General features: G+C 43.0%; 1 protein-coding gene across 1 annotated transcript; it reads left to right on the top strand.

Annotated features, from left to right (window-relative positions):
• LOC141108340 (lysozyme C-1-like) lies at positions 1-9,034 on the top strand. Its single transcript, XM_073599869.1, has 4 exons — positions 1-247; positions 3,476-3,634; positions 5,827-5,905; positions 8,871-9,034. The coding sequence occupies exons 1-4, from the start codon at positions 1-3 to the stop codon at positions 8,935-8,937; spliced, it is 552 nt and encodes a 183-aa protein (XP_073455970.1). The 3' UTR covers positions 8,938-9,034.
• The last annotated feature ends 4,924 nt before the right edge of the window (positions 9,035-13,958 follow it).

Here is a 13,958-nt window from a genome sequence, read left to right as displayed (position 1 = left end):
ATGTCTGATGATTATATCTGTATAAACAAGCCCGCAGACATATATAGCTTGGCTGTGCCAGTCAATGTTGCTCCTGTTCAGACTACAAACACAAGTCCAGAAACCATCAGAATGAAGACTGTCTTCTGTCTCCTCTTCCTCGCTCTTTTCACTGCCAGTGAGGCCAAAATATTCAGTAGATGTGAGCTGACCAAGGTCCTGAAAGTCAAAGGTTTGGATGGATACCATGGCTACAGCCTGGCTTACTGTACGTATAGACCAGCTACCAGCTTTATCTTCACCATCCTTGACCTTCCATATGAATAGTTTTGGCTTTCCCCCTTTGACTGCAGTCATTAGATTTACAGCAAATTTGAAATTCACTCAGAGGCTTCATTATTGTATGCATGTAGTTTAGGAATGGTTCTATTATTGTCAGGGTTAGAGCATGCAGCTCCAGGCGGCTCCAGCTGAAAAAAAAATAAGGCACTCATTCACACTGTATGGATCTTATATTCTAGTTACTTGCAAGCAGGGCTTTTTTTCAGTGGGAACGTGGGGGAACGCAGTTCCGGCACCTCCTGCACTGAATGTATGTAATGGCAAAGGGTGTTGGGGTGTGCTGGGGGCTAGGAGATCTATTGTTGATGGGAGGAATCTACTGTTGAGGGAAGGGTATATTGTTGTTGGCTGCTGGAGGGTCTATTGATGCTGGCTGCTGGGGGATCTATCGTTGCTGGGGGCCAATTGTTGCTGGGAGGGATCTACTGATGAGAGAGGGGTTTATTGTTGCTGGCTGCTGGAGGGTCTATTGATGCTGGCTGCTGGGAGATCTGCTGTTGCTGACAGGGGTCTATTGTTGCTGGGGTGGATCTGTTGTTACTAGGGTGGATCTTTTGTTACTGGAGGGTCATTTTGTTGCGGGGGGGACTATTGTTGAAAGGGAGAATCTATTGTTGAAAGAAGGGTGTATATATTAATGCATTGCTTATTAATAAAATCTATACAAATTATTTAGTACCACAAAATGATACTTGGTTATGTATTCTCTAAAAAGGGCCGTACAGGAAGGTGGGTAGAGGATGGAACCAAGGGACTGTGCTCAGAGGTGGATAGGGGGCAAAGACAGGGGTGGCTTGAAAAGGGGAGTTCCTAAACATATTCTCTGAGAAACTTACCTACCTTTTTATCAAATGGTGTGCTTCAGTGATGGTGCATCCATAAGGGCGCACGGGCGCTGCCCACTCTCTCCAGCCACCCCTCTATTACCAATAGACAGATTCATGCCACCCCCTATTCAGGTGCCTGAATTACAGGGGCGGGGTATATTTTTGAAGTACCTGATTAGAGCCATAGGCGTCAAAAAAGGTAAACAGCAAGCATCATGCTTGGTGCTCGCATTTCACTCAGCTGTGTTAGAAAAGCGAATGAATATTCGCTTTCCTAACACTGAACCGCCTCTCCGCCAATCAGGTGCTCGGGTCTGTTACCCGTCACCTGACTGGCTGAAACGACTGGCGCTGTGATTGGTTGCCTATCAGGCATCCAATTATAGGAGAGGACTGGAGGAGCGGACTGAGAAGACATCGAGGACACGACTCGCCTCCATCACCCCGCTGCCTCACCGAGACAGGGTAAGTGCAGAGTGGGAGCATTTGATGCCATAGTGGCAGCATTTGATGGCACAGTGGTAGCATTTGATGGCACAGTAGCAGCGTTTGATGGGCACAGTGGCGGCATTTGATGGGCACAGTGGCAGCATTTGATGGGCACAGTGGCGGCAATTATTAGGCACAGTGGCTGCATTTGATGGTACAGTGAGGCTGCAATTTATGTTTTTTTTTTCAGTTTGTTTGCACCCCCCAAAAAATTGGTGGGCCTACTCTGTCTTCCTGGAAGACCTACAATTAAAGAGAACCAGCTACAGATGAATCTGAATACTCAGCCACAAATTATTCTTAAGGCCTCATGCACACCGCTTCTATCCGTGTCCTGTTTTTTTTCTGCCTGTAAACACCCCTCAATGTTAGCCTAGGTGGTCAATGCCAGCACATTCAGAAGCACCATCGTTTTGGCAGAAGAAAAACCCTGAGGAGCATAAATGCATTTGCAAAAATGCAGCTTTAGAAGTGTTTTTGATTCCGCTTTTCTCCTGGCGTTTAGAAGTGCTGGACAAACACCCAGTGTGCCTGAGGCCTAAAGAGAGGTTACGTGGCCACTGCTGCTTTGACAACTTGCTTTATCCAGCTACAAAGCTTGCATAACGCTAACAAATCATAGAAACCTTTTGTTAAGATGAGTATAATCAGTTATGAGGTTCTGATTTTGACACGGTTACTGTATAGCCTCTGAGGAGCTTGCAGACAATGTGTCAGGCAGTGTCAGACCAGGGCACCTAGGGCCCACCAAAGGTAGCCCATCAAATCAATGTATGGCAGTCGTTAGTGGATGTGGCTTGCTGTTAGTAAATGTGGTTAAAGTGGAGTTCGAGTTCCACCTAAAAGTTGAAATTCCACTTATCTGCTTCCTCCTACCCTCCGGTGCCACATTTGGCACCTTTTAGGGGGGAGAGGGGAACAGGCACCTGTTTATGACAGGTATCCTTCCTCACTCATGGAAGACAGCGCTGCGGCACGGTTCGGCCCCCCTCCTCTGCCGCCGGGCCAGTTAGAAAGTGCAGCGCTGCTGGTTTCCTTTACCAGGAACGGCCACGGCAGCACCCAGTAGTTGATCTGAAAATCGCCTGGGGTGCCGATATCACAGGCTCCCTGGACAGGTAAGTGTCCATATATTAAAAGTCAGTAGCTACAGTATTTGTAGCTGCTGACTTTAATTTTTTTTTTCCCCAGGCGGAACTCCTTCTTAAATATGCATGCTTTAACAGTGGCGGCCTTTTCCTAATTAGCATAAAAAAGTAGGATCAGCTTATAGAATATTTTGTTGTGCAAAAAAATATAAAATCATATATTCATTCCCACATTGTATTTCAGTTATTTCTAGCCTACTGCTATTAATCTGAAGAATTTCCAAGTTTGAAGACTTAATTAAAAAAAAAATCACACACATTAACTTCTTCGAATTCTGTGACACATATTCACATATATACTGTATATGCCTGTGAGAAGGTGCTGCTGTGTTACACATTTCACAGAGCCTGCCTTCTGACGGGAGGAGTTTCAGGAGGCAGAGTCAGTACAGGAATCACTGCTTGCAGGCAGCAAAGTACCATGGGATATGTAATCCTTGCAAATGCACTGTAAGCAGCAGAGGGGAAGCTGCAAGGTAGGATGTTGTGGAAAGTGATGGCCAGCAGACGGGCAACTCTCACAACATTAGAAGAGATTTTTCATGTAAGCTTATACTGGAGTGTCAAAAAATAACGTAATACATACTGCATCTGACTACTTACACAAAGGTGAAGTTTCAGGTTTGTGAGATATTCTACTGCTACAGTGGACATAATTTAAGCTGTTGTGTTTTTCTTTTTTTCTCCTAGGGATGTGCATGGCTTACTACGAGAGCCGCTACACCACCAATGCCATATACGACAATGGCTGGAGCACCGACTATGGAATCTTCCAAATCAACAGCTACCGGTGGTGCAATGACGGCAAGACTTCTGGAGCCGTAGGCGGTTGTAGTATCAGCTGCAATAGTGAGTAACTCCTTGAGAAATTCTGCATAACCTTTTGCCAAGGTAAAAAAACTGACTTTATATACAGTACATTATGAGAAAGCGATCCTACTAATATTTACAGCAATGTACCATATGTAAAGCACATTGTATCTGTTACAAATAAAACAGTTGATTGGTGGAGGGTGTGAGGGGAGGAATAACCCAGTCTTACAAGGGTTGCCTAGAGTCCTGCAACCTTATCCAGATTTGTGCATACTGTAGTACATAAAGTCCTGCTTCCCTCCTGCCCTTTTTCTCCCATAAGGAGGAACTGTAAGATAAATCAATAAAACCTACATCTTTCTGTAACTTAAGTGCTTCCCATGACCAAAAAAGAGAGGGAGCTTCCTGACTAAACTATTTATATGCTAGCCTATTACCCAGGGTGCCCACTGCTGGCAGGGGCAGGGCTGGCATCAAATCTAAGTGCCACCTGCCCATGCTGGCATCCCACCTATGGAGACCTATAGTAGACATCTACACTGCCCATCAATCCAAGTGGTCTTGGGCCTAACCCATTCCACCCGCTCTGGTGTTATCTAGTAGCCAGTAGGGGGAACTACATTCATGCTCTTATCCTACAGCATATTTGTTCCTTTAACTGTTACTTTTATTGTATGGGTTTTGGTCAGGGCCTTTGACTTCTTGGAACCTTGCCAGGTTCCCTCTGCTGACCAACTATCTAATAACAAGCCTAGGCAGCCAAAAGGATAGTGTAGTGTACCTAAGTTAAAGCCCCTATTGAAAAAACAGCCTGGACTACACAGAACAATTTGGAAAGCCAAAGACACAGGACCCACGCAATCCCTGCATTTTAGCCATGATGTTCTATCCCTGTTCTTCTGTGGGATTTCTAGACATAAATTCAGCTGTGTGCTAAAAATGTCTCTATTTTTTATATGACCAATGCAAATAATCTCCTACAATCTTTATGTAGCGGTACCGTGTGCCCCCCCAACCCCCCCCCCCCCCCCCCCCCCGTAGGGGCTGCTAAATGTAGTAGTCCGTCTCTCACACACTTTTCACTCGCTCAGAGTCAGGAAAGCAGTCCTTGCAATTGTTTCTATGTTTTATTGAGGGGAATTAAACTTGGATAGGGATGGGGAACTTATAAGATGCCCAGGTGACTAAAGTCATAGTTGGGACTACTATATACATCACAGTATGAACACTCCTCTTCTCCTCCTGCACATCACTTCCTTTCAGATCATCACTCCTCTCTCCTCCTGTACATTGCTTCCTTTCTCTTTCCAGACTAGCTAGCACTATAGGCCTGACACTGGGTCAGCCAGGTCTAAAGCAGTTGCCCTTTACAGGCAGGGACTGCAGGCCCCTATGGTGTAGCAAAATTGTAGAACAGTCCCAGTGCTAGCTGTCCCTGTGGCTACTGCTCCCAGTACCACCTCTTCAGGCACTGCCAGCCCTCCTGGCTGCAGCTGCACCTTTACACTGCCCGTGCCACCACCATCCTCCAGACTGGTTCTGCACCCATCCCAGACTGCTGCACAATCTCCATCTTCCACCTGATCAACTCCTCCCCAGCTGAGCTGACCCTGGGTATTTAAGGAGGCCTGCCCCCTGCCAATCCAGATTGAGGATTGGTCAGTGCTTCTTAGAACACCCCATGTGGTTCCACCTCACCCCCCACCTCTCTTTCCAGAAAGTACCAGAAGATTCTGGAAATAAGTAGGAGGTCCTGGTGACACCACCTGTGAGTCACCCAGCACTACTCCCAACCCAGATCACAAAAAACACACCTAGGCTTGGCTGCCAGCCAAGCCTGGAAATCTACCTACTCTGAAAAAAACTACACTATTCTTCTAGCACACTAGAGGGTGCTACATTTACATTGACTGTTAATGCAAAAAAAAAAATCCACAGTTTTCATCTAGGCAGTAGAAACCTAACCAAAACCTGCTAACATTTTAGACTTTGTTGGATGTAGCAAATGTCTGTGGAAGGTAAATATCACTATCAAGGTGCTTCTGCAAGGCAGGTATATCTCCAATCTATGGGAATGCAAGCAGTGGGATATGTACAGTAATGACAAAACTGTACAGTAATGACTAAACTGAGTGTATACCTAGCCTTCCTTACTATTCCTGTACTATTTTTTTTTTAATTACTCTTTAACTAATTTTATAACACATTTTCATTATATTCTTTTCAAGGTTTGATGAATGATGACATTACTGATGACATTACCTGTGCCAAGAGAGTTGTTTGTGACCCCAATGGCATGGGAGCCTGGTACGTACCTTGTTAAATAACCTTTTACTGATGATAATATGCAATGTCATAGACGTATTCACCTAATATACAATGGGGACGGAAAGTATTCAGACCCCCTTCAATTTTTCACTCTTTGTTATATTGCAGCCATTAGCTAAAAGCATTTAAGTTCATTTTTTATCTCATTAATGTACACACAGCACCCTATATTGACATTAAAACACAGAATTGTTGACATTTTTGCAGATTTATTAAAAAAGAAAAACTGAAATATCACATGGTCCTAAGTATTCAGACCCTTTGCTGTGACATTCATATATTTAACTCAGTTGCTGTCCATTTCTTCTGATCATCCTTGAGATGGTTCTACACCTTCATCTGAGTCCAGCTGTGTTTGATTATACTGATTGGACTTGATTAGGAAAGCCACACGCCTGTCTATATAAGACCTTACAGAAGACGTTTGGGATGACCAGAACCCTTCCTAGAGCTGGCCGTCCGGCCAAACTGAGCTATCGGGGGAGAAGAGCCTTGGTGAGAGAGGTAAAGAAGAACCCAAAGATCACTGTGGCTGAGCTCCAGAGATGCAGTCGGGAGATGGGAGAAAGTTGTAGAAAGTCAACCATCACTGCAGCCCTCCATCAGTTGGGGCTTTATGGCAAAGTGGCCCGACAGAAGCCTCTCCTCAGTGCAAGACACATGAAAAGCCGCATAGAGTTTGCTATGAAACACCTAAAGGACTCCAAGATGGTGAGAAATAAGATTCTCTGGTCTGATGAGACCAGGATAGAACTTTTTGGCCTTGATTCTAAGCGGTATGTGTGGAGAAAACCAGGCACTGCTCATCACCTGTCCAATACAGTCCCAACAGTGAAGCATGGTGGTGGCAGCATCATGCTGTGGGGGTGTTTTTCAGCTGCAGGGACAGGACGACTGGTTGCAATCGAGGGAAAGATGAATGCGGCCAAGTACAGGGATATCCTGGACGAAAACCTTACTCCAGTGTGCTCAGGACCTCAGACTGGGCCGAAGGTTTACCTTCCAACAAGACAATGACCCTAAGCACACAGCTAAAATAACGAAAGAGTGGCTTCACAACAACTCTGTGACTATTCTTGAATGGCCCAGCCAGAGCCCTGACCTAAACCCAATTGAGAATCTCTGGAGAGACCTAAAAATGGCTGTCCACCAAAGTTTACCATCCAACCTGACAGAACTGGAGAGGATCTGCAAGGAGGAATGGCAGAGGATCCCCAAATCCAGGTGTGAAAAACGTGTTGCATCTTTCCCAAAAAGACTCATGGCTGTATTAGATCAAAAGGGTGCCTCAACTAAATACTGAGCAAAGGGTCTGAATACTTAGGACCATGTGATATTTCCGTTTTTCTTTTTTAATAAATCTGCAAAAAGGTCAACAAGTCTGTGTTTTTCTGTCAATATGGAGTGCTGTGTGTACATTAATAAGGAAAAAAAACTGAACTTAAATGATTTTAGCAAATGGCTGCAATATAACAAAGAGTGAAAAATATAAGGGGGTCTGAATTCTTTCAGTCCCCACTGTATATACATATTTTCTTGTGGATTTTGTTGGGGGTGTATTTAATAGATGGTGTGATTTTCTTTTTCTTTGCTTGCATGTAAACTGTACAATTTAGTAAGCAGCTCATGCCTTTTGTATTCTGATGTAATATGCTCCACTAATTTAGGATTGTCTACATAGGTTTAATGATGCATCCTGTGTTCTTATCCATACATTGTACACCTTCCAGATTGCTATGTCTATAAGCCTTAAAAGCCCTATAGTTTTAGAAATGTTTAATCCTGCCCTTCTGTTTTCAAAGTCTGCCTGGTCATGTTTGAAGCTTTATCCCAATCATTGGTGTACCAACAAGTCAAATGTAAAAATGGAGTTCCTGTTAGATACTGTATGTGCAGATAGGAAAAATGTGTTTTGTTTCCTTTCGGATAGATTTGTTATGTTACTAGTTTCGTTTCAGAATTCGTTTAGTTTAGTTTCATTACATTTAGTTTAATCATTTTCTAACAAATTCCACATTTTCAGAGCGATTCGAGTTCTGTGTGAAGAATAGCTGGTTGTTAAGTAGCGGGCCGGGAAGCCAGCTGACGCATCCTTAACGACCGATGACTCATCAGCTGTCAGCGGGCTTCCCTGCTGACAGATGACTGTAAATAAAAGAATGCCATACCAGGCCCTTATCCGAGCATGCAGCCAGGCAGGCCAAGAAAGAAGGGGGGGGGGGACGAGCGAATTCATATTTCGACCGATGCAAATTCGAATTTCTCCGAAAATGTTTAATTAGTTAGAAAGCGAATAAACAAAACGAATTTCAGTGAAATTCGTTACTATTCTATTCAGAGATTCAGATACATCCGAATCTCCAAATAACCAAAAATTTGTCAGAATTTACATTTGGACTGAAACTATTTGCACATGTTTAATTCCTGTCTTGTGTGTCTGTTTATGTGGATTCCTATATGTATGGGTGAACCTATATCATGGGCAGAGCTACTTTGTTTGCAGCCACTAAGTGCATAACTTTTAGTCTGTGGTTGTATGGTCCCAGAAAAATCATGTACACAGTGTTATCTTTGAGAACTGTAGATGATATGGTCATGTGCCCTCAGTCAGCTAAGTTGGGAAAAAACTGATAGAGATACAAGAATTTAACCTAAAAAGTGACCGCAAACAACGTGTTCAGTTTTAATTTATAAATAAAAGCTTCTACAAAAATTACATAATTAATGTACATGTAAAATGTGAAGTTAAAAATTGGATAGTCTTCTGTTTAAGAAATTGCATTTCAAAGAAATATATTTTAGAGAAATCAAAATGTTGTCCATAGTTTTTATTGTGTCACAATTATGGCTGAAAAAACAATTATCAGAGCAGTATATCAAATTCTGATTTGTGTAGCAGTATCACAAAATAATTTTACATTATCTTATTTATTAATCTTCAAAGGGTGGCCTGGAACAATTACTGTAAGAACAAGGATGTGAGCTGCTTCATCGGCGGATGTGCTTTGTGAGGAGATGATGTAGAAACCATTCAAGTTCCTTCGTCTTCCACTCCCAGTGCCAGAAGCACATCAGATGACTCTTGAATGTGTGTTTACAATGACTGGATGGAATAAATTCTGTTCAAAATAATTCATGCATTGTCTATTTTCTGTTTGGAGTGTATAATGATGTGATCAGCCCCATGACTAGGTCAGGAACTATAGTGGGCTTATATTTTTTCTGCCTGTACCAGCCCCTGCTCCATTAAGGCCAGCATGTTATAGTTTCTGGCCAGATGGCACCAGGACTGAGCGGCTGAGACTAGGAAGATTACCTCTAGCTCCAAGGGTGGTAAAGCAGTAGACAGGAGCTGGTAGCGGAATCCGGGAACAGTCCAAAGTCAGGGCAGGTAGCAAGCAAGCATAGTTCAAAAACAGTTCTGAGATCAGGGCAGGTTGTATACACGCATAATCCAGGGTCAAGGCAGGTAGTGAGCAAGCATAGTCCAATAAGCAATTCAAGGTCAAGTTCAGCTGGCGATCCAAAGAGTAATCTGGGTACAAGGCAAAGGTTGGCAACAAGGGAATCCAAGATAGTCATAGCAGATCTGGGTCAGGCATGTAAACAGACAGGGAGCCAGGAAGATGACATTATCACAAGCACAGAGGCACAGGCTGATGATTTTTAAATAAGGAGCTTCCTGTGCTGAGGACCAATTCAGCTAGAGGATGTGTGGCCAGACTTGACTCGACAAAGGCAAAGCATTTCTGGGTGTCTGAACTGGGGGACAGACTAGCTTGGGTTCAGAATGTCGGAACCATATCAATGGAAAAAAAAAGTAAGACATGGGAAAAGAGCCGTAAACAGTTATTTTATGCAAACTTGGTCCAGGGTAAGGCAGAGGACCAATGCCCTTGAAAAAAACAAATTGGGTAAAAGTTTTTAAGGACGGGTTGGAGCACTCAGTCTGCCAATTAGTCTGGGGGGGATTTGTAGAACAGCAGACTGGTGCTAATAAGAAAGCAGATTAAGGCTCAAAACCATAGGAGAGGGCATCTGCTTTGGAATTCTTAGAGCTAGGGCAGCAGGTAATAGATACTAACATAAAGGAAACCTCCTATAAAAATGTGTGAATCCCATAGATCACTGGATTGTTTTCAATTCCTTTAAATGGGTCCAGGAGGTGATTGTTCTTTAGCATGGTCCATGACCAATCCGAAAACAGGATCAGGATATCTTCTAGACATAATGGCATGACTAGGTACTTGCAATGCCCTTCACGAGTGTTGAAGGTCATCTTTCACTAATCACAATTGTTTGGGACTTGAACCGGACCGCTGGATTGTCCCATCTGGGATCCCGGAAGACACAAATTGAAACCCACACCAGATGAGATCAAAGACATGCTCAGTTTAATACTTTGTTTTATACAATATGAAAGTAGGATTGATTACAATACATTTTAGGGTTTGATTACAGAGAAATAGAATAACAATTCTAGAAAAGATGTTTACCTCCATAGGACGTGCAATCTCACGATATTTTCGATTAGAAAGGTACAAGTCAAAGTGTTCCCATAACAATTCAACCTTACTGATCTACGGTGGGGACGGAAAAGTATTCAGACTCCCTTAAATTTTTCACTCTTTGTTATATTGCAGCCATTTGCTAAAATCATTTAAGTTCCTTTTTTATTCCTCATTAATGTACACGCAGCACCCCATATTGACAGAAAAACACAGAATTGTTGACATTTTTGCAGATTTATTAAAAAAGAAAAACTGAAATATCACATGGTCCTAAGTATTCAGACCCTTTGCTGTGACACTCATATATTTAACTCAGGTGCTGTCCATTTCTTCTGATCATCCTTGAGATGGTTCTACACCTTCATTTGTGTCCAGCTGTGTTTGATTATACTGATTGGACTTGATTAGGAAAGCCACACACCTGTCTATATAAGACAGTTCATAGTGCATGTCAGAGCAAATGAGAATCGTGAGGTCAAAGGAACTGCCTGAAGAGCTCAGAGACAGAATTGTGGCAAGGCACAGATCTGGCCAAGGTTACAAAAAATTTTTGCTGCACTTAAGGTTCCTAAGAGCACAGTGGCCTCCATAAACCTTAAATGGAAGACGTTTGGGATGACCAGAACCCTTTCTAGAGCTGGCCATCTGGCCAAACTGAGCTATCGGGGGAGAAGAGCCTTGGTGAGAGAGGTAAAGAAGAACCCAAAGATCACTGTGGCTGAGCTCCAGAGATGTAGTCGGGAGATGGGAGAAAGTTGTAGAAAGTCAACCATCACTGCAGCCCTCCACCAGTTGGGGCTTTATGGCAGAGTGGCCCGACGGAAGCCTCTCCTCAGTGCAAGACACATGAAAGCCTGCATGGAGTTTGCTAAAAAACACCTGAAGGACTCCAAGATGGTGAGAAATAAGATTCTCTGGTCTGATGAGACCAAGATAGAACTTTTTGGCCTTAATTTTAAGCGGTATGTGTGGAGAAAACCAGGCACTGCTCATCACCTGTCCAATACAGTCCCAACAGTGAAGCATGGTGGTGGCAGCATCATGCTGTGGGGGTGTTTTTCAGCTGCAGGGACAGGACAACAGGTTGCAATCAAGGGAAAGATGAATGCGGCCAAGTACAGGAATATTCCGGACGAAAACCTTCTCCAGAGTGCTCAGGACCTCAGACTGGGCCGAAGGTTTACCTTCCAAGACAATGACCCTAAGCACACAGCTAAAATAACGAAGGAGTGGCTTCATAACAACTCCGCGACTGTTCTTGAATGGCCCAGCCAGAGGCCTGACTTAAACCCAATTGAGCATCTCTGGAGAGACCTAAAAATGGCTGTCCACCAATGTTTACCATCCAACCTGACAGAACTGGAGAGGATCTGCAAGGAGGAATGGCAAAGGATCCCCAAATCCAGGTGTGAAAAACTTGTTGCATCTTTCCCAAAAAGACTCATGGCTGTATTAGATCAAAAGGGTGCTTCTACTAAATACTGAGCAAAGGGTTTGAATTCTTAGGACCATGTGATATTTCAGTTTTTCTTTTTTTAAAAATCTGCAAAAAGGTCATCAATTCTGTGTTTTTCTGTCAATATGGGGTGCTGTGTGTACATTAATGAGGAAAAAAATGAACTTAAATGATTTTAGCAAATGGCTGCAATATAACAAAGAGTGAAAAATTTAAGGTGGTCCGAATACTTTCCGCCCCTACTGTATATATATATATATATATATATATATATATATATATATATATATATATACATATACATATTACTCTTCGCTATCTAGTTGGAGCTCGTTAATTGTAATCCGTTTGGTGGCAGATGAAAAAATAGATTCCAAGTAGTGTAGGCCTAAGGCTTCTGAGTACAGTGTTCCAGCAATGCAGTAAAGGGTTCTTGGGTAAAGATGTGTGCACACTGTGTTCAGTAATGGTGGTAGTGGATAGGTAAAGATTGAGCAAGTTTCTCTCTCACCAACGACCAAAATTGTTTCGCCATCTTCTGGACAGGAACATGGATGGCGACACTCCAGCAACGGCTCCTTTGTCTCGCTCTTCCTTAGCGACTTTCCCCACACGTCCGCACTGATGGGTAGGCACTGTAAATGGTTCTAGTGACAGAATGTCCATTAGTGGGTGACAGGCTCTAGCCTCTCAGGCCTTGGGGTGGAAGTAATGTTCCGCGTGGTAGGCCGCGACCTCTCTCTGTCACACAGAGAGGTCTGTCTTATGTCAGGCCCAGGAGCAAGCTCCTTTTTATTATCCCTCCCAGCAACTAACAGCGACGTATGCGTACCAACGTGACCACGCCTACGAGGCAGCGGCTTGCGTTCCACAGCCGATCTGCCGAAAACCGGAAGTAAACGAACAGAAACTAACAGCGACGTATGCGTACCAACGTGACCACGCCTAGGTGGTCACGCTGGTACGCATACGTCGCTGTTAGTTTCTGTTCGTTTACTTCCGGTTTTCGGCAGATCGGCTGTGGAACGCAAGCCGCTGCCTCGTTACTGTTACAGCCATCGGCCTTATACTAGCCGGCGGAACAGGTTCATCTGTTAGTCACTGTTTTTAACTATTTTTTGTAAGTGGACTGAACAAATAAAAGTCAATTTGGATTTACACTATGAGGCTCCTCTCTTCTCCATACATACGGAAATGATCTGGTGGACTTTTTTGGAGGACCATTAACAGCCCAACCAGGAAGAAGATCACGGAAACACAGAGGGTGATACCGATCGATTTCCTGCTGGTGGATTTACTTTCACTTGCCCATTACCCCTGCAGGGGTTGGGCTTTCCGGTGAGTGGGGACACAATTGGGGGTTCCAGAGAAGGAGATTATACAACGATCACAATTATTTACACGGGATTCTTTTGGAAGCAAAGTCACTTTTCACAGTCTTTTCCTTTTTATTTTTACATATATAGAACTTTAAATCTGCTCGGACACTTATATCATTTGGATGTGGATTTTGAAAATTCTGTTACATTACTACACTTTATCATACTATTGTTCATATCTGTACATATTTTGGATATATAATTTTTTTGGGTATTTTTTATGCTTTTTCCTTTGCGATTTTGCAGACTAGCACTAATACTACGCACATATTTATATATTATTTTTGCTGCACGTATTTCTTCTAGGATTATCCACACCGCATTTGCACTTGATTTTTTAATCATATGTTTTATTATGTGTTGTTTTACACCTGTGACACATACACCTGATATGTTGTTTGTTTATGATTTTTTCACAGTAGTTTTTATATACTACCACCACTTTGTAGGATATTAGTATCCTATTACATACATCTTTGAACAGCGCCACATTCCCCACTAGAGATTTCTTTATTTTTTGGATTCCACCTCGGTGGCTTTTTCCATTTTTTTGGGGGGGCTGCAGTTCTCCTTTAAAACATTGTCCTAAGCGCGGGAAATTTTGAGTTTGTGAAAGGACAATAAGAATTAAACATCTTGGAACTCTGACAAAATAGACAATTGTACCCCACTTCCAAGCAATGTTT

Source organism: Aquarana catesbeiana, linkage group LG09 (genome assembly GCF_042186555.1).
Source record: "Aquarana catesbeiana isolate 2022-GZ linkage group LG09, ASM4218655v1, whole genome shotgun sequence".
Classification (NCBI taxonomy): domain Eukaryota; kingdom Metazoa; phylum Chordata; class Amphibia; order Anura; family Ranidae; genus Aquarana; species Aquarana catesbeiana.
The sequence above is the reverse complement of the archived record's forward strand: the minus strand, read 5'-3'. Positions and strand labels throughout refer to the sequence as shown.